Raw genomic sequence first — 20,702 nt, 5'->3', positions numbered from 1 at the left:
ATCTTCCACCCATTTTTCCATTGTTTTCTAATTTCTCTAAGGTATCTTCAGCTTTATCTTGCAGCTGGTTGTTTTGTTTTTTTTTATTTCTGCTGCCATATTTCTTATGTCTAAGAGTTCGCTGTTCTTTTTTCATAGATGCATTATTTTTTGTCTGTCAAACCAGTCACCACATATAGGCTTCAAATAATTAGAGACTGTACAAGATAGACTGTGGTTAGATATTGCAGTGTTTGATACTGATACTGAGTGCTACATTAGAAAAGGTTCTAGAGAAAGTGCTGTGTGCCAGAACACTTGGGACAACTTTGTGGAGAAGGAGGGATAAGATCTGGACCTGGAATATAAGTCAGTTTGGATGTGTGAGGCATGGTGAGGTTGAGTGGTACAAAAAGTGTTACCTTTGCAAGCAGGCCCAACTGAGTAACTGTGAAGCCTGTGAAGATCCAACCTCTTTGAGCCTCAGTTCCCTCATCTTTCATGGGACCAATAATATTTCCCCGCCTAGGGTTGCTGTAAGGAAAGAAGGTATACATTTAACGTGTTTGGAACTTAATAAATATTCTTTATTCTGTAAGTTCCTTGAGTCTAGAAAAAAATCCTCTTCAGCCACACTTCCTAGCAGAGTGCTTGCTACATAGTGGGGACTTAGTATAGCAAGTGAGTAAGGGAATAAATGGATGAGGGAAGGGGGAGCACTCCAGTCAGGGGAAATAACCAAAGTAGTGGCAGGCAAGTTAGAAATAAATGTGCTACATGGAAAAAGACTGCTGGGATCCTGGCCTGCCTAAAAGGTCTTATATATATGCAAGTTATTTGTGGAAATATGCCTGGAAAACTGGGCCGATACTTTTTGGAGGGGTTGGGTGGGGGGCACTGACACATAGTGTGGGGCCAGTATAAAACATTTAAATTACCAAATTGGGGTTAGAGAGCTTCTGGCTCAGAGAAACTGGGTTCATTCCAGTTGGAAGTATGAACATTTGGACAAGGGATATAAGCTCCCTGAACTTGGTGGGGAAATGATCCCAGCTCTGTCTACCCCAGAAGGCAGTAGTAATCAGGATAAAATGAGCCAGTAGATATAAGTGGGCTTGTGAGTTTGTGGCAAAGTTTCATTGGCTTGGGAAGCAGGTAGAAAAACAGAAACCTTTATTTATTCACATGGCTAAAAAACCAGCTGAGCTTTAAATGTTTGAAAGCAATAACTAATAAGCCCTGATGACCTAGAGTATATTTCACCAAAAAGTGTTTCTTCTCTTGCCCTTTTCCTTAATGTGGCTACCTATAATTTTCCTCTGGAATTTTCTCAGTGCTTAGACCTATGATGTCCAGTCCAGTAGACACTAGATACCTGAGGCCATTTAAATTGAAATAAGTAAAATTTAAAATTCAGTTCCTCAGTCACTTTAGCCACAAGTCAGTGTTCAGTAGCTGCATGGGCCGGTGGCTACCATTCGATCATTGTAGAAAATTCTCTTTGAGAGCACTGGGCCAGACTATAAAGAATTATATTATGTGTGTTTATATATTCTTTAAATATGTACTTTAGAATGTATGTATTAGTTTTATTCTCTCTGATCTCAATTGATAAAGCAAATAAGTGAAGGTTGTCTCTTTAAAAACATTAAGCTGGGTTTGTTTTTGGTTTTGGTTTTTTACCTACTTGGGCCTCGGTTGATTGTTTAGTCTCCTACATCAGTGGCATTGTTTGGGAACAGGTTCCCTAACCTGAGGGAAGTGAATGGATTTTCTTAATTAGGGAAGTAACAGGATGAAGAAGATTGAATGATTCAGAGAGCGGCTAGCCTAATTGGAAATGTAATTGATTATGTTTTGCCAGATGTCATTTCAAGATTGTGTTTTCCTTTTAAGATGCTAAAGAAAATCCTTACGGAGAGGATGACAATAAGAGCCCATTTCCCCTGCAGCCCAAAAACAAACGCAGTTATGCTCAGAATGTGACCGTCTGGATCAAACCCAGTGGCCTGCAGGTAACATTACCATTCAAGTTGCTTTCTGCTGGGGACAAGGGGAGGGATTCTGGCAGGCAATTAAGACATCTGATTTGATTTTCCTTTCCTTTGATATTTAGTAATTCACTTACTTCTAATGTTTGTCATTATTTCCAAAAAGGATTTGAGGTGGCCTACAGTAAAACACGTATGCAGCAAAATCACTTCTTACAAAATTTAGAGCAGTACAAAACCTAGAGGAAGAGGGGAGACAGTTGCACCGGGAACTCAAGGCGAAATGATTATATTTGAGCAACAATTTGGCTCCGAGCTTTCTGCTATCAAGGTCAGAAGAGCAACATGTAGGGTTATATATAACCTTTCTTGTCTGACAGAAGGAAGCATGTCAGTTCTAGAGAGACATACTTTCCTGGCATTGAATTTCATTGTAAAATTTTTGACATGGTGAGGCATTGACAGAACGGGTTTTATCTTTGACAACAGTTTTTTGAGAAGGATATAAAAACTTCATGGGTTTATTTTTCTGTCCCCACAGTAGAACCCAAGCAATGGCAGTACACCTTAATAACAACACTTTTATGGAAAGCTAAGATTACACTATTCTCGAGGTATGCTGCTTTCATGCAAGCTCAGTGATATTTCTCCCTCCACTGACTTACTGACTTACTTAGGCCACCTGACAGGGGAAATAGCTTCTTGATGGCACGGTTTCTTCTTTGCATAGAGACTGGACACACCCTGTGGTGGCTGTGGGGGAGGGGTTTTGTTGGAAAATCAAGTTCTCTCCTGCCATCCCTGACCCCAGTACTTCCCTGTCAGAAGGAAAACTGAATTTTTCTCAAATGACTTTTTAAATTTTGTTCTGTTCTGGATGTATTTTTTTTAATTGTGAAAAACACATAGCATCAAAGTCACCATTTCAGCCATTTTAAATTCAGTGGCATTTAGTACAATCAAAATGTTATGCAACCATCATCACTGTGTAGTTCTAGAACATTTTCCTCACCCCAAGAGGAAACCCTATACCTGTTAAGCAAGTCACTCTACATTCCTGACTTCCCCGAGTCCTTGGCCACCACTAATCTGCTTTTGGACTCTGGATTCATCCTACTCTAGATATTTCATATAAATAACAGCATGTAACATGTGACTTTTTGTGTTTGGTTTCCTTCACTTAGCATAATGTTTTCAGCATTGGGCCATGTTGTAACATAGATCAGTACTTCCTTCCTTTGGATTTCATTCAGTTGATGAACATTTGGATTGTTTCCACCTTTTGACTATTGTGAATAATACTGCTAAGAACATTTGTCAATTTTTTTCTTTTGTTGCTATGCTGCTGTTGTCATAATTAAGAAATCACGACCAGTCCAAGGTCATGAAGATTTATGCCCATGTTTTCTTCTAAGAGTTTTATAGTTTTAGCTCTTGCAGTTAGGTCTCTGAACCATTTTGAGTTGTTTTTTGGTTTGTTTTATATGGTGTGAAGTAAGAATCCAGTTTTGTTCTTTGCATGTGGATAGCCAGCTGTCCTGGCACCATTTGTCCAAGAGCCTGTTCCTTCCCCCATTGAATGGTCTTTGCACCCTGGCCAGAAAGCAGCTGGCCATAGATGTATAGGTTTATTGGGTTTATTTTTGTGAGACAAGTTCATTTCTGTTACTAAGGGATTTATCATCATCAAACATTTTGAAGGAGGGAGGTGCTTTACTAATGTAAACTACAGTGACATTGACTCAGAGGGATCCTCATCTTGACATTGCACCTCTATTCCCAATTTCTTTCCTCTAAACATCTAGCACCACCCTTTTGTATTCTTTCCCCTTTTACCACAGAACCCTAATGTTGAACTCTTATTACCCTTGACAGACAGATGTACAGAAGATTTTAAGAAATGCAAGGAAACTACCTGAAAAAACACAGACATTCTATAAGGTAAGACTGTCAGAATTACAGTGGGGTGGGGGGAGGGGGGCTGGGATATGTCCCCAAAATAAATGGTTCACAGCAATTAGAGTATGGGGTAAAAGAGTGAACATGGACAGGCATGAGAAATGTTTGGATTGTGCCTCAGTGTTTTCATTGTAAAGTCCATAGAAATGATAGGTCCACTGCTGCCCTAAAAATCCAAGAATTGGAAGTGTTTAAGTGGCCTGATTCTGTAGACAAGGGCTCCTCTGTCTTGATGCTGCTCTGAATGGCTGAGAAAAGGAGTCAAAAGAATCTTTGAGTCAAAGCCCTGAATTCTCCTTACCACTCTCATATGAGTGTCCAGTCTAACCCTGGACAACCAGGGTGACTTCCTGGGATGATGATCTCCCAGAACATTCTTACGCTACCAGAGAAGCTGCTTCCAGGAATGACTACTAAAATTGTATTTATATGAATTGCAAAAGGATGGCGCTCCAGAATCCTACCTAGCTAATCCAGAGCTATTGGTGGAGGGAATAAATTTATAACCAGTGGGTAGAGTTGGGGGTTCATTTAAGTAAACACCTTGTTTCTTGCCTTTCCATCTGGTGTTTGCTGAAATTAAATTAAGTGGCAGTGTGAGGCATGCTGTGTTGTCAGTTGTAGCCCAGCTACTAATATTTTATGGTGCACATAGCCTACCTAAGGCTAGCATCTCTTCCGGAGAACAGACGGGCTACTTTGTCTGGGTGTTATCTCATTACCTTTATGTCACTGTTGTCTTCAAACCTAATTATGTGGCAAGCTGGTGACCTCAAGCAGGAGCAACCTTAATCAGAGTTCAGAGAGCTGCTCAGCCAGCCATGCTCTCCCTCCCCTTGAAGCCCATAGTTCACACAGGCCCTTGATGACCCCCCTTGGCAATAGTCCCTTTATCCCCTACAGTCGTCAGCTGTCTATTCAAGAAGGCACACTTGTACTTTGGCCCTCTTCTGAACTTTTCCCCTTGTTAACAGATGATAGTAGAGAAATGGTCAGAAAGCCCACTTCTCTTTCCTGGCTTTACAGAGTCCCACATATCAGATGTGGAAGGGCCTCTGCCGGGCAACTGCGTGAGCCCCCACAGCAGGCATGGAAGAGGTCCTCCTTCTCATTCTACAGATGAGAACACTGAGCCTCAGAGAGGCTACACAAGTGGCCTAGTTGCACTGCTAAGTGGTTGATGGGGCTCTTTGTATTTCTCTGCTTCCATGCACTACCCAACCCTTCTTTTGGTGGCAGTCTTTCAGGTCAGACTTCTTGAATCCTCCAGAGCCTCCTCCAAACATGTTCACTGTTGTTCAGTCTGAGGCCCAGCCAGAGAAGAGGCAGCAGAGGGTTCATAGTCCTCTGAGGTTTGGGGCTAGCCTCTGCCATGCCTGAGTAACGGGAAAAGTCATCCTCCTGACAGTTAGGAGTGAATGAAATGATGTGTGGGAAGTGTCTCACCCTGTTTGGTGTAAGCGCTCACCCACTGTGGTGATGACCGCCTGTTTCAGTCAGCCAGTCTGATCACCAAGAGGAATCCTCTTGGCAGTCTCTTGTTACTGGCATCTCTGCACAAGCATTTGTTCTGTAAAAATGCTCACAAGTTCAGGGATCAAGAAAAATTTATTCTAAGTTGAGCACTTAGAAAGTATGTGACAAGAAAAGTACATTTCAGGAACACTGGTGGGTTTTTTTTTGTTTGTTTGTTTGTTTTTTATCTTGTTTCAGGAGCTAAACCGTTTACGAAAGGCTGCCCTGGCATTTGGTTTCCTGGACCTGCTTAAAGGAGTGGCTGACATGCTGGAAAGGGAGTGCACGCTGCTGCCCGACACAGCGCACCCAGACGCCGCCTTCCAGCTGACCCACGCTGCCCAGCAACTCAAGCTAGCCAGCACTGGCACGTCTGAGTATGCCGGCTACGAGCACAACATCACGCCTTTGCATACAGACTTCTCCGGGAGCAGCACTGAAAGAATGTGAAACTGACTTTGGGAGCCTTCCTGCTTTCTTTCATGACAGGTGAAAAGGATTTAGGGTAAAAACTCCAGTTTGTTCACCTCTGCAAGAGCTCCCCTTCCCCCCAACACTTCCCTGAGGTTGCCTCGGAAGCACCACTTGCTGGGCTGTGCTGCTTGGGCTTTGACCTTGGTTTTCTGGAGCTGAGTCTGTAAGCCCCAAAAAACCACTGTTGCTCCCACAATGGGCACACCTTCTGAGTAACTTAAAGGACTGATAAATACAGAGCTCTCCCCACTTCCTCCTAATCAGCGGGGGTTCTCGGGCTAGCTAAAGGTACCTCTTCTCCTCTCCAACCGTAAGGACATTTTCCAGCTTCTGTCCTTGGAATGAGCAGCCCAGCCCAGACTGTCTGGGACTTGCTAAATGTGAGTCCAACACCATTAAGTTTCAGAACTGTCCTTAGAACTTGGGCAAAAACTTGATGGTAACCCTCTGGTGAAGTATGTCTTGAGATACAGACTTAAACAGCAGCTATAAATGTATAAAATGATTCCTACTTCAAGTTTTGGTTTGGTTTGGTTTTTTAATGAAAATAAAATACTTGATTTTCTAGAAAATGGATTCGTTGGGAAACTAATGGGTCTTTGTCTTTTGGTCTGTCCTATCACCTGGATGTAATTTCACCTTCCTAAGTGGCACAGATTTCTTAAGTCCTGAGAGTTCTTGGGTTCCATATGGACTTATTTCTGACACTGGTTAGGTCTCTGCCTCAGCCAGGTTCTACCCCGGTGGATCTGACTGTTCTCTCATCAGTATGGTATCAATTCATTCACTAGCTTCAGGACCTTAGGCAAGTCAGGTAACTTCTCCAAGCTTTCTGCCATCAGTGCTTTTCAGATTGCTCTGTGGACTCCAGAGGTTAACCCTCCTGCAGGCTTCACCCCAAGCAACCATTTTCACACGCTGAATTTAACATTTCACCACGCAGTGCAGTATAATATTTTGTCTGGACAGATGACTTTATCATTAGCAACCTGAAAACCCAACAGACTAAATGATCTTTAAGCACAAGTTGTTAGGATTTTGACTGTAAATTTTTAATAGAAATACACCATGTTTTGCTTTCTCAGATAGCAATAAAGGAGTTTATAACAATCACTAGGAATACAGGCTTCTGCCACAAAGATGCAGCATATACTGCAAAGCTGATCTGTCCAAATAAAGTCAGGTGAAAGAACAGAAGTTAACACAAACAAGTGTTGACAGAAGTTACAAACATGCAAAATATCCTTCAGTGCAATGAACTTATTAAAAAAGAAAAAAATCAGCCAGCCTATGCTAATCTGATGTCTTTAGTAGGTCAAACCAAGTTTCCATATCGGGCTCAGAGAAACAGTGTAACTTACGGAGTCCCCTCTCACCCAAGAACAACAGAAATGGCAGAACAGAAAGAGCTACCATGTTCTTAAATTCTTTTATACAAGCATTACTTCTAACACATATTTTATTTGGTGAACCTGGAATGTTTTAGAGGAAAACAATGATATTTTTGACAATGGTCAAACTTTACAATGTCTCTACTTTTCTCAGTTCCTCTATGGGTGGGTTTCCAGCCCGGAAGCTTTTTCAAGATTCTCTAGCCAAAATTCCCACTGTTTTCCCTCTCCAAGAGCTGACCAGTGAAACAACAAGAGAACAAAGGCAGGCATTTCTGAGGTCAGTTCCACCAGCCATTCTGACAGGTTTACAAGGAAATGGACTTAGCCAGCACAGAAGAAGGAAGAGAGCCGTTTTATGTACGTGCACAGGCTAGGACTGGTCTGCCTGCGCATTTTTTCTGCTTCCTGTTTGCCACAGGCCACCCTTCCGGCAGCTGTCTCACTAACGGTTTGACCCTTCTGACACCTGTAGCCATTTGGGTTTGGAACGCTTATAATCTCACTGTTTTCTAAACTAACGTTTCATCTTTCTCTAGTGTTGAAGATCATTCTGATTTAGCTAGGAATGAAATAAGTGATCATGGTGTTCCAAAGTTCTGCCTCTCGTTTCTCCCAGATCATTCTGTGCCTCCTGGGTGTGCACACAGGTAAGCACTGTCATGACAGGTGGTGGTAGAAGCCAAAAGATGCTCAGAAGTAATGTGTTCTCTAGCCCCACTCAGACTCAAATATTTTATCAGTGCCACCCCTCAGGGACAGAATGTATAAGGTCCTGCCTGAACAGTGCCTTTTTTTTTTCCTTCCTTTCTTTTACCCTCCAAGCAACAGCTGAAATGAACAAAGGCCAGCTGTAAGAATGGCCAGTATCTGGCAGGGTTAGGGCACTGAAGTAGGACCTCTGGCCCGTGTGAAAGCGACTGAACAAGGAGTGCTTGGGGGTAGGGCTGTCTCTTGCTGTCATTAATGGAATATACAAGAACAAACCTGTCCTCAGATATCGGGAATCCATGTCATGCAAGTACTACACTAAGATAATAACGGTAAATTCAGGAATGTTACGGGGAGAAGGGAATATAGCCTCACTGAGAATTTAATCATTTAACTTTAAAAAAACTTTTACATCAGTACAAGAAGGTAAAACTGTAAGAATTATAGATTAGGCTCAAACTGGCAAGAAGTCTTCAAGATCTTTTTAGTGGACCTTTTTCTTTTTTTGTCCGTAACGCCGCCTGCGCTGTTTATAAAGGTGACGGAAATTTATGTACAACCCTGAAAAAGAACAAAGCCAATGAGAAAATGGAATCTGTCTCTTTATAACCAGAAGCTCTTGGGACAGGGACAATTTCTAGATGGCTGCTTGTCCTGTCCCATGGCACGGTGCTTAATGCAGGGTGCTCGGGAATTACAAGTCTGGCCAAGTTCTCAACAGTGCATTAGAGACCACTCTTTTTTCCCAGTGGGTTTACTGTTTTATTTTCTCCCATATTCTAATATGAAAATTTTCAAACCTATAAAAAGTAAAATATTGTTCAGTGAACCAACACTTAGATCTAAACTTAAACTTTTTCTTATATTCACTTTGTCACCTGCTCATTCCCATCTGATTTTTGAGGTATTTCACTAAGTTGCAGGAATCCATACTCTTCACCCCTAAACATTTCATTAATTAGAGTTCAGTTTTCCTTCATTCTTTCAAGGTAAGATTTACATAAAAATGAAATCCATAAATCTGAAGTATAAAAACAACCCACAATTTTTAATTCAAGGCTACACAATAACATGCATTAAGCAATAGTCTAAAAGGTATGGAACACTTTTCTGGGAAGTAAATTAGAAAATGCAGGATTTCACAGGGAGAGGGTCATGAGGCAGCCATCTCCCTGGACTCCCAGCATGCTACTGTCGTGCCCCGAGTGCCCATTTGGGCCACCACCCAAAAGCTGTTGCTTTCCTGTGTCTGTTTCCTGCAGCCCTTCCCCAAGGGGGCCTCCTGGAATTGCCCCAGTGACTGCTAGTAAAGCTTTGCCTGAAGTGCGAAAAAAGAAAAAGAAAATGCAGGATTTCAGTGTCAGAAAAATCTTCCAATCCTGCTTGACCACTAACTAGTTCTGTGGCTTAGCCTCATTCTGTTTCCTCATTGTACAAGAGGGTTAAAAACACCAATTTTACAGACTTAGTATGGGAGAATATATGTTTACAAAAGCACTCTGATCTATATGCAAACGTAACTGGGTGTAGTACTGCTTCTAAATTACATAAATTTAAGATCTATTTCTAAAGAATAAGAACAACTACATTGTGGGCAAACTAGGCAGGAGTATAAAACCTTGTAAATTAGAGTGTACGACAACATAAAGCAAAGCTGGTAGGGTTAATGCACATTAAAATGCTTCTTTCTACCCTTCTAGCTTTTCGGGTAAGATATTTTAAGTGTCTTTCCAATACTTAGTCCTCTCTTAACATATTCAGTATGCACACCTCATGGAGCCTGGCTACAGTAACACTAGATTTATCCAGTAATAGAAGTAAAGAATTCTCATAATGAGTCCATTTTCCAAACTGAAGCATACTCCCTTCAAGGGCCAAACATTTTCACATATTTTGGTTAGAAATCTTTCTGAAATAGAAAAGGAGAAACTGAATAGAATTTACCCTTTGACCAAAAAGTAACTTTGGGCAAATCATCTATACCCATAATGTATAATATTTAATTGTGTTTCTGCCATGTGCTGGTTCCCTGAGGGGCTCCTAAGGGTGCAGGGCTCTTGTCCCCCCATGCTAAATGAACCAAGCTTTCTAGCTTCTTGGATTTACTTTTTGTGGTCTTCCTCTCACTGGGGCAGCTAGCCTCCCAGATGGTCCCCAGTGATCCTACCTCTTGGTATCTCATGCCCTTTTGTATTCCCTCCCATACTATAACAGGTTGGTCTGTATAACCAACAGAATACAGCAAAAATGGTGGTATGTCCCCTCTGAGATTACAGGTGACAAAAAGCAGGGCAGACGTGATACAGGTACGAGTCCTGTCTACCAGTGGTAATCATATTACAGTATATAAGTGAATCAAATCAACATGGTGTACACCTTAAATTTATACAATGTTATATGTCATATTTCTTTAAAAAATAGATGCTTTTTTCAAAGATTTTATTTGTCAAGAGAGAGAAAGAGCACAAGTAGGGGGAGTGTCAGGCAAGTGAAAAGCAGGCTTTCCGCTGAGCAAGAAGCCTGATGTGGGACTTGATTCCAGGATCCCTGGGCCTATGACCTGAGCTGAAGACAGACACTGAACTAACTGAGCCACCCAGCCACCCCTGTAGATCCATTTTTTTGAAGGCAAAAAAAGTGTGGCTTCTGGCTCTCAAACCACTTGCCTTGGGGGAAGCTGTGTTCCTGAGCAGCCACCTGGAGAAATACTGTGGCAAGAAACTGAAGCTTCCTATTCACAGTTACATGAGTGAGCTTGGAGCAGATAGATCCTCTAGCCCTCGTCAAGTGCAGAAATGGCACCCCCCACCCCCCGCCAGACTGACAGCCGGACTGAAACCTGAAACCTCAGGAGGGACTCAGAGCCACCCAGTTAGGCTGCCTTCTGACCCTCAAAAGCTACTTGAGATAATAAACATTTGTTGTCTTAAGCTACTAAGTTTTGAGGTAATTGGTTACACAGCAATAGATAATAGACTATCTGTTGTCTTATCTTGTTGCTAGAAGACCACACAGCCATACTTAGGGCCACCTTAAGATTTTTGTAAACTAAAACAAGAGAATATGTAACTTATATTAAAATGCATTAGAACTGGGGCACCTGGGTGTCTCACTTGGTTAAGCATCTGCCTTTGGCTCAGGTCATGATCTCAGGGTCCTGGAATGGAGCCTCACATCGGGCTCTCTGCTCAGTGGGGAGCCTGAGTATCCCTCTGCCTGACACTCCCCCTGCTTGTGCTCCCTCCCTCCCTGACAAAATCTTTAAAAAAAAAAAAAATACATTGGAACTTTATCTAAAGTAAACAGTCCTTATGCTTAGGAAGCTTTTAAATCTCTCATTCTTGGAATAATTAGGTTTACTTCTTTTAGTTCTTAGTTTTTATGAATTAAGGCAACTGATTTTATATAAAAGTAAATTAATATATAAGCTGTTTTTACATGAGGAGTGGCGCTGGAGTGGGGGGTGCTTTCCTATTGTTTGAAGCTTTATGACCTTTCTTGGCTGCTCAGAGACCTTGCCTGCCTTCTTCCTTCCTTGCTGTCAGTGGTATTATCACCTCTGTAAACTCTGGATAAGGAATATGTCACTGAAACTAGTAAAATTAAAATGTACTTATTCTATCTTTTTTCTTATTCTACTTTAAAAGAGCTGCTTCTTAAAAAAAAAAAAAGAAAGAAAGAAAAAGCTTCTTACATTGTTTTAAACATGAAATATGGTGAATTCCCAGTGACCAAGAGCACAACCAAGATCCCTCAGTCGCTGGCGATATAGAAGAAATACATATAGCATTTGTATATATGTCCTCGGGAGGTCTGTTGTAAAAAATTATGTTTCTCTAACTCTATGTTCCTCTTCTGGAAATAAAAATCCTAACAAAGGCTTCGAAAACTTTGTATCATTTAACTTTGCCCTCTAAGAAGTGACCAGAAAAAGTCTTACAGAGCCAGTACTTACCTAAAAATAATAAGATAAGATAAATCTGAAGAAAAAAGGAAAATCTAACTTTGATTTTCACTGGATATGGCAATGTGAAACTGAATCTTCCTGTTTCGTTGAATACTGGAATGGACTGGATCACTGAGACAGCTAAAAGGAGAAACACGAACCTGTCAGAAGCAAATGAAATACAGTGCCCTCTAGTGAGAGAAGCTTCTACCCTCCACAGTGTCAGTTCTGGGTGTGCCGAAAATGCTTCCCTCCTGATAGTACAGAGGGGCTGGCACATGCCTATTCCATTTCTCCCCCTAGTTTCATAAACGATGAGCCTCTAAGCTGACAACGAGATGTATAAGAAACACTACTTTTGACAGCACTGAGCTTTAGTTTTCTATAAAGTGGAGAGAAAAACCCTACCTGACTCACTCACTAGGTTTCTGTAAGAATAAAAGGAAATCATTGATAGGAACCTGCTTTGGAAAATTCTAAACACCATATAAATAGGAAGCATGCGATACATGAATGCCCAGCTTCCAAACCTTATAAAAACAAGCTACTTCCCTGGAATAGTCTGGGTACCAGGAGTATCATGGAAGGAAGCCACTAGAAAGAAATTCTTAAAAAGTCTAACACCTGTATGTCAGAGGAAGGAAGAAAGCTTTGGCCTATCAGCTTAGCTATCCTTTGGAATTAAGCTTATAAAACCTAGGGTTCTTGAAAGTACCTTCTGCCAAACATCCCAGAGGATACAAGGGAATCCACACAGTGTAACGAAGCCACGTGAGCACCTTCCAATCCATGTCAATGCAGGAAAGCATGTAGAAGGGGTACCTATTGAAAATAAGAAATTTGGATGTGAAAAGCACTTCAGGTCCTGAGTGCAACCCTAGAATGTCATTCAAGAAGAATAATTTCACACTTAGCCACACATGGCTTCTTCAGAACAGAATTCTAATCCTGGGTTATCTACCCACAAACTCCCATCACACTCTTCCCCCAATTTTCAATGGATGTGAACTCTCTGACAGTAGACTAAATTTAGGTCCTCTAAGAACCCTCTTTACAATAGTTCAGCATGTAGAATGAATGCTCAAAAGCTCTTTGCCTTTATTACTAGATCTGATCTATGTTCTAAGTAGGTGAGGATGACAGACACCTTGGCAATTTATCTCTGGATAAATGATTGTTATCAAAGTAAACAGGGGCCTACGTGACTCGGTTAAGTGTCTGACTCTTGATTTCAGCTCAAGTCCTGATCTCAGGGTCATGGGATCAAGCCCCACATTGGGCTCCATGCTGGGCATGAAGCCTGCTTAAGAGTCTCTCTCCCTCTCCTCCTGCCCTTCCCCTGCTCGCTCTCTCTCTCTCTCTCTCTCAAAGAAAGCAATTTCAAAATTATACAAAAGACCCCTCATCTAGAATCGGACACACTCTTTAAAAAGCGGTAACAAAAAAAAAGAAATTTTTCTTCCCAGAGTTAATATTAAGTACTTAAAATCTCTTTCACCTTTGTATTAGTAGATTAGAGGGTATAAGGGATATTATGGAATTCAGACCACAGTTAAGACAATCTAGGAACAAGACGAAATCAGAGAGGGAGACAAACCATAAGAGACTCTTAATCTCAGGAAACAAACTGAGGGTTGCGGGGAGAGGGAATGGGGTAGCTAGGTGATGGGACAGTGGAGAGGGTATGTGCTATGGTGAGTGCTATGAATTGTGTAAGACTGATGAACCACAGACCTGTACCCCTGAAGGAAATAATATATTATGTGTTAATTTAAAAAATTACCTCAAGACACAGTCTAGGGCTGCTACTGTCTCTTCTCCCTTTCAACTTAACTTTGCCAAAATATCCCCAAAACTAGAGCTGAGGAGTCATTTTGCAAAACCCCTGCTCCACCTGACCAAAAAAGAAATGGAATATGTATGGTCTTCAGGCGAACAGTACCTCTACTTTAACTGGATCTTTTTTTAATATTTCTTCTATTGACAACTGAGAATAGCAGAATCAGATAAGAGGTTGACTCAAACTTCAGTAATCCCGTAGTCAAGATTTATTTCTATCTTTCCTTCTAGAAGGTTGGTATTCACTAGTTCCAGCCTGACTACCCCTTCAATCCCATGTTTCTTCCCCTTCCAAAATTCTTCCATGTGGATGAGTCCTCTTTCCAACAAGACAGCAGGATTCTGAAGGGCACGCTGGGTCTTCCACCTCTGCACCTCTCGACTCCCTCTGCTCTCCAGTACCCAGGCTGGTACTATGATCCAAGGATTGCTTTAAAAAAACGTGCCTCACCTTTTCAGAGCACAAAGATGCAGCTAGAGCTCCCTACACACAGAACCCTAATCTCAAACCAAATGAGACTCTGAAAAAAACTCCCTCCAGAAGAGAGCAGCCCCAGAGAAAGGAGAAGCATTCAATCCACTATGCTGGCATTTCTACCCACCTGAAAATTTCAATTGCGCTCCATGAATAAAACACAAAGAAAACCACAGCTTTGTTTTGCATTTCTTCCATGGTGCCAAAGATGATAAACAAAATGAAATTTCTTCCACATAGCTATTAAAAGAACCCAAAAGAGAGGAAAAAGTTTAAAAATATATTCCACAAAAACTATATAAATGTGTTACCTAAAACTTAGCCCCACTAAATTCAGGGTAAAGAGAAAAAGACTGAAGGGCACCTGGCTGGCTCAGTCAGTGGAGCATGTGACTCTTGATCTCAGGGTCATGAGTTCAAGCCCCACACCGGGGGTAGAGATTTAAAAATTTAAAAATAAAATCTTGGGGCACCTGGGTGGCTCAGTGGGTTAAAGCCTCTGCCTTTGGCTCAGGTCATGATCGCAGGGTCCTGGGATCAAGCCCCGCATCGGGCTCTCTGCTCAGTGGGGAGCCTGCTTCCTCCTCTCTCTCTGCCTGCCTTTCTGCCTACTTGTGATCTCTGTCTGTCAAATAAATTAAAAATAAAAAATAAAATAAAATAAAAATAAAATCTTAAGGGGGAAAAAAAAAAAAGCCTGAGCTCAGCTAGTGAAAGCCTTTGTTCCAGTTTTGGAACAAGTTAAAGTACCCCAAGCAGTCTTTCTGAATAGACTGTGTATATCTGTGTAAACAGATCATCACAAATAGTTGATTTTCAAAAGCACTCATACACACTCGAACACAGCGTAAAGAGTACTGCCAAATGCACTTTTGTGTCTGCGTAAAGCCGGGTGAAAAACGAGAACATTACCAGTATAGCAAAGCCCATAAGTAACTACTACCTTGGGTTAACCATTCCATTGCTTCTCTTTATAGGTTTCCTGCTTATGTACGTATTTCTAAATAGTACACTGTTTCACTTTGCCTGTTTTTAAACTTTCTGAAATACAACGTAGTAATCTGTGACTTGTTTCTACTCCGCGTTCTGCTTCCGAGCCAGAGCCGTGTTGGCACGTGCCCAACTCCCGGGGGCTGCACTCACACTGCATTCTCCATGAACGGCCCTCCTCAGAGCGGTGTGATGGGAGGGTACTGAATGCCTCTCCTCCATCGTAACCTAGAAATTCCAGCCTCATGCTTATCTGCACTAGTCCTTGACATACAAAAAGTACTATTCCACATCAGTGGGTCCCTCACTATCTTCTTATTTTATAGACTGAACAAAAGCGGCTTCTCTCCAAGAACAGAAACCCCAGGAGTAACAAGGCCATTGGATTAAAACCCTTTACCCTGCAACTGCTACTATCAGCATGCCAGGGCCGGTATACCAGGAAAGTGTAGAACTACAGAAACAGGACTCCAGAAGAGACTAACCAGAAATCACCTGCTGCCTCCAGAGTCAGCAGTGGGGGGCTGTATTTAATAGTATATGATTACACAGGAAAGAGGGCAAGGCAGTTAAGACTCTGATGCCACATTCCTGATAGCAATCTTCCAAACATGAAGAAACAACATAGACCTATCAAGGGGAAGGGGAATCCCCACACCAGTCAAAAGAGTCCCCTTCGGGGATGCCTGGGTGGCTCAGTTGGTTGGACGACTGCCTTCGGCTCAGGTCATGATCCCGGAGTCCCGGGATCGAGTCCCGCATCAGGCTCCCAGCTCCATGGGGAGTCTGCTTCACTCTCTGACCTTCTCCTCACTCATGCTCTCTCTCACTGTTTCTCTCTCAAATAAATAAATAAAATCTTTAAAAAAAAAAAAAAAAAGGAGTCCCCTTCGTATACGGAAGAAAGTCCAAAGTGAAAAGAGCTCCTAGGATTGCACTGCCTTCACCTACCCAAGTTGGGAGGAAACCAAGCATATCACTACCTGAGAAGACTGTGGGTAAGTTTTTCTGCTCCTGCTTGAGAATCAAGTTTCCCTAGTTTTAAAACCTTTTATAACTTTGTGATTTCATGAAGATATTATAAACAAACCAGACCTGAAATGGCAAAAGTCTACTCTGGAAAATATCCTTGGGCTTAAAAGTTTTCCTCCTCTTTCAGATAAAATAATGCTATTTCCATGCAAAGAGATTTTTACTCATTGTAACTTCTCACCGAAGTGTGCCATACCTACTAACTACTGAAATCTGAGGTCAATTGTTCAGTACCTGGATAAGAGAAGGCATCACTGGTGACTTAGTGACACCAATCGCTGCATTGATCATTTCCACAGCTGACAGCATCTGGCAGAAATACATCATGTCGGCCAAGGTGTGGAATGTGTCATAGAAGGACTCTATGGGACAAATACACAATAAGGGTAAATCAGGAGGTGAATTCCAACAGGATTATATCTCAAACTACATACCTACTTGCATGAAAGGAATTTAAGGAAAAGTATAATAAATAGCCACTCAGATTCAAATTTACTATCCAAACTAAGCTGGAGGGGAACAAACCTGTGAGGTCATGAATAGTAAACTCTACTGGTTATGTATGTCCTTCTCATTTTAAAAGGCAAGAAAAAGGGCCCCTGAGTGGCTCAATTGATTAAGTTCTGCTTTCAGCTCAGGCCATGATCTCAGGGTCCTGGGATGGAGGCGTGCACCAGGCTCCCTGCTCAGCGGAAAGCCTGCTTGTCCCTCTCCCGCTCCCCCTGCTTATGTTCTCTCTCCCTTGTTCTCTGTCAAATAGATAAAATCTTTTTAAAATACTAATACTAATAATAAAATGCAAGAAAAAAGCTATTATAAGCTGAAAAATCTATGTATCAGGTATGGTGAGAAGTCAGATCCATTATTTAATTTAAAATTAAACTACAGCACATACATTGAATGCAATCTAGCCTTTTAAAATCTCAAAATCATGCCTTTTAAAATCTAGCCTTTTAAAATCTCAAAATCATGCAACCATAAATAAATGCAGAGGTGCAAAAGTACTGAGTAAAACAAACTTTCAAAAACCATATTGGCGGAGGAAACCAAGCATATCACTTACATGTGATATCATTTACATGTTTCATACTAGTAATTCTTATTCTAAGAATCTATCCTAACTAAAAAATCTAAAACAATACAAAACAAACAAGTTTCTTAGGAACAACATTGCTCTCTGAAACATTTTTCCTAAGTAAATTAAAGTAGAAACAGTCTAAATGCCTAAGTGTATGGAAAGTTTGATAATAAATCCACTTCATGGACTATTATGTAGTAATTTAAAATGACAGTTATTGCTTATAGAACATCAGCGAATGCCGTATCAGTTCTGAGCATACCATTATATAAAATCCTTTACTTTTCATACTGATCCTTACTTGACATCCTGCCTTCCTACATGCTTCTTTGCCTGTTTCTCAACCACGGTACTACTGACAATTCTTGGGCCTACACGGTGCACTAGGTTTAGGATTCCTGAGTCCTTGCCTTTCAAACACAAGGAGTGCCTCCAAGGATCTGGCACAGTTAGGCCAGTGACCACCAAAGATAGCATTTCTAGAAGGCTCAAAAGAGTACAGTTTAAACATCAGCTTAGGGGCACCTGGGTGGCTCAGTCAGTTAAGCCTCTGCCTTCGGCTCTCGGCGCTCAGTCTGCTTCTCCCTCTCCGTCTGTTGCTCCCCCTACTTGTACTCTCTCTCAAATAAAATATATTTTTTTTAAATTTGCCATTTACCAACACCCTTCATTCAAAAGGAGAAAACTCCAAAGGGCAAACTGGGTGCCATGCACCAGGTTCTTACCACATCTCTGACGCCTGATAAGGGAAGAAATAAACCAGCAGCTCCATTCTAGAAGGTGGCTGGTAAAGAGCTGAGAGCCAAAATAGAAATGAGAAATCCAAGCAGCTTAAACACATGACCCAGATAACTTAGGAGCTTTTGGACTAGATCACCTAATGGCCTGCAGGCTTGCACAGGAACAACAGAGAGTCAATCTAACAATGTTAAATTAGATGATTGGGTGTTTGCATGTCCCTGTTCGTTCCATGAGACTTGTTGTGATCAATCCACAGTAAGAAAAACTGCAGGTCTGAAACTTGCCTCCTTTTTTTAAGTAACTCATCTATAGGCCTTTGGTCACATGAGACTCTAAGACAGAAGGCATTTGTGAAGTCTTCACTAGCCTGCCGCTGTGCTTTTGCAGAATTCTAAGGTCTTAAGAAGGCTGGAAAGCCAACATGCGCTTCTTTGAAATGACTCTAGAGCTAATGACAATTCACCCACTATAAACCCCTCAGATGGAAAAATTAAGGGCTAAAAAAAAAGACTATAGGATTTTTTTCCCTTTTTGTAAACAGAGCTTCTATTTTCCATTATACTGATATTTTTCCTATTTCTTCTACAATATAGGGACAATTTTTTTTTTAAGATTTTATTTATTTATTTGACACAGAGAGAGAGAGATCACAAGTAGGCAGAGAGGCAGGCAGAGAGAGAGGGGGAAACAGGCTCCCCGCTGAGCAGAGAGTCTGATGCAGAGCTCGATCCCAGGACCCTGAAATCATGACCTGAGCAGAAGGCAGAGGCTTAACCCACTGAGCCATCCAGGTGCCCCATAGGGACAAATTTTTAAACTGCCCACATCCAAACCATTTTCAGATGGTGCATTCCTTCCAATCTTTTTGCATGTATTGGTTCAGTACTTTCCCCATTTTATATAATGTGATGTAACTGGAAGAACGGATTTATACTTTACTTTTGTAGCCTGTTGTATTTCTCCATATTACTATAAACTCTTTAAATATTTTCTATCTGCTTCACAACATTCCACTGAATGAATATTCTAAAGTAAATCCTCATTGATGGGCATCTAGGCAGCTTCTAATTTGTCACTAATCTAAACAATGCCATAGTGTATACCTTCTGAAAAAGCTTTTTTTGTAGTTTCGGTGATTTCTTTAGAACATGCTTCCAGAAGTAAAATAACCAGCTTCAAGGATATAACAGTCAGGTGTCTTGATGAGCTTTGCCAAGTGATTTAACAAAAGAGCTGTGCTCATGCCCTTTCCAGTAGCCACTGGTGTGTCTACTTTAGCATATGTCCTCTTAAATTAGTTATCTTTTTTAACTTTGCAAAACTGACAAAATCGTATTTTTATTTCCTTCATCATTATTGAGTTAAACATTTTTTGTATATTTAATTGGTTTTACTCCCTCTTAGGAACTACCTGCACATGACTTCTATTTATCTATTCCATGGGATCTAGATGTTTTTAGATCAATTTGTAACAAATTCTTTATATGTAATCAACCCCTGCTAGTGTCTGTTGCAATTTTCCACAAACTCCATCTCCATGCTACTAACCTCCATATACTTTTAATCTGAGTGTTGTTTTAGTGGGGTATTTTTAGATATGCAGGAATTTACATATTTTATTGTAGTCAAATATATTGACTTTATTCTTTATGATTTCTTCTCTTTTAAGCTTAGAAAGTCCTAACTTGGGGCTCCTGGGTGGCTCAGTGGGTTAAAGCCTCTGCCTTCTGCTCAGGTCATGATCTCAGGGTCCTGGAATCGAGCCCCGCATTGGTCTCTCTGCTCAGCAGGGAGCCTGCTTCCTCTTCTCTCTGCCTGCTTGTGATCTCTGTCTGTCAAATAAATAAAATCTTTAAAAAAAAAAAAAAAAAGAAAGAAAGAAAGTCCTAACTTTCCCAATGAGATTTTTATAAACATTTACTTGTATCTTGTTACGTTTTAAATTTTTGACATAGGACTCTTAAATCTTTTGGGGGGAATTTATTTTTGTACACAGTGTGAGGAAAAGAGTCCAAGAGAATCCCTGCCTCCTTCATGCACTCAAACCTAACCTATTTTCCCTGGAAACATTACTAGAATTCCCATCCAATAAAAAAGTATTGGATATTTCCCTTTCCACTGACTCATGATTCCTTTAATATTGCATATATAATTGTGAGATACATATATAATGTAAAAGCTATTTCTGGACCACCTAATCTGCTCTATTGATATTCTCTTCTTATACTAATCCTGTACTATTTTAATTATCTTTCTTTCATACCAGACAAAGTGCTCCCTCATTATCCTTTCTTCCCACAAATTTTATTACCGATTTATTATTTATAATACAACTTCAAAATACTTTAGATCACATTCTCAAAATTTTTCCATTGTCATTTACTTTATGTCAAAATTCTGTTAAATATACAGTTCAAAAAACATACACACAAATTAATGTATCAAGAACGAATATCTTGGGGCACCTGGGTGGCTCAGTGGGTTAAGCCCCTGCCTTCAGCTCAGGTCATGATCTCAGGGTCCTGGGATCGAGCCCCACATCGGGCTCTCTGCTCAGCAGGGAGCCTGCTTCCCCTCTCTC

The 20,702-nt window shown here is 41.0% G+C and overlaps 2 protein-coding genes across 10 annotated transcripts in view; one reads left to right on the top strand and one right to left on the bottom strand.

Moving 5' to 3' along the window:
• The window catches only part of INTS14 (integrator complex subunit 14), a 32,636-nt gene extending 23,282 nt beyond the window's left edge, over window positions 1–9,354 (top strand). For 8 of the 9 annotated variants that reach the window (XM_032342931.1, XM_032342932.1, XM_032342924.1 and 5 more), the window contains 3 exons: window positions 1,876–1,994; window positions 3,846–3,911; window positions 5,643–9,354. In XM_032342931.1, the coding sequence (XP_032198822.1) occupies window positions 1,876–1,994; window positions 3,846–3,911; window positions 5,643–5,894 (437 nt within the window). In that variant the 3' untranslated portion in view covers window positions 5,895–9,354. Of the gene's footprint in view, window positions 1–1,875; window positions 1,995–3,845; window positions 3,912–4,955; window positions 5,214–5,642 lie in introns of those variants that run through there. The other variant, XM_032342927.1, reaches the window with a different exon arrangement.
• HACD3 (3-hydroxyacyl-CoA dehydratase 3) overlaps window positions 6,950–20,702 on the bottom strand; it is a 40,254-nt gene continuing 26,501 nt past the window's right edge. Inside the window, exons 7-11 of the mRNA XM_032342933.1 lie at window positions 16,537–16,664; window positions 14,408–14,520; window positions 12,682–12,788; window positions 11,976–12,107; window positions 6,950–8,581 (exon numbers count right to left, since the gene is read on the bottom strand). Coding sequence (XP_032198824.1) covers window positions 8,505–8,581; window positions 11,976–12,107; window positions 12,682–12,788; window positions 14,408–14,520; window positions 16,537–16,664 — 557 coding nt within the window. The 3' untranslated portion in view covers window positions 6,950–8,504. The remainder of the gene's footprint in view (window positions 8,582–11,975; window positions 12,108–12,681; window positions 12,789–14,407; window positions 14,521–16,536; window positions 16,665–20,702) is intronic.

Source organism: Mustela erminea, chromosome 5 (genome assembly GCF_009829155.1).
Source record: "Mustela erminea isolate mMusErm1 chromosome 5, mMusErm1.Pri, whole genome shotgun sequence".
Taxonomy (NCBI): domain Eukaryota; kingdom Metazoa; phylum Chordata; class Mammalia; order Carnivora; family Mustelidae; genus Mustela; species Mustela erminea.
This window is presented reverse-complemented; position numbering and strand designations above follow the sequence as displayed.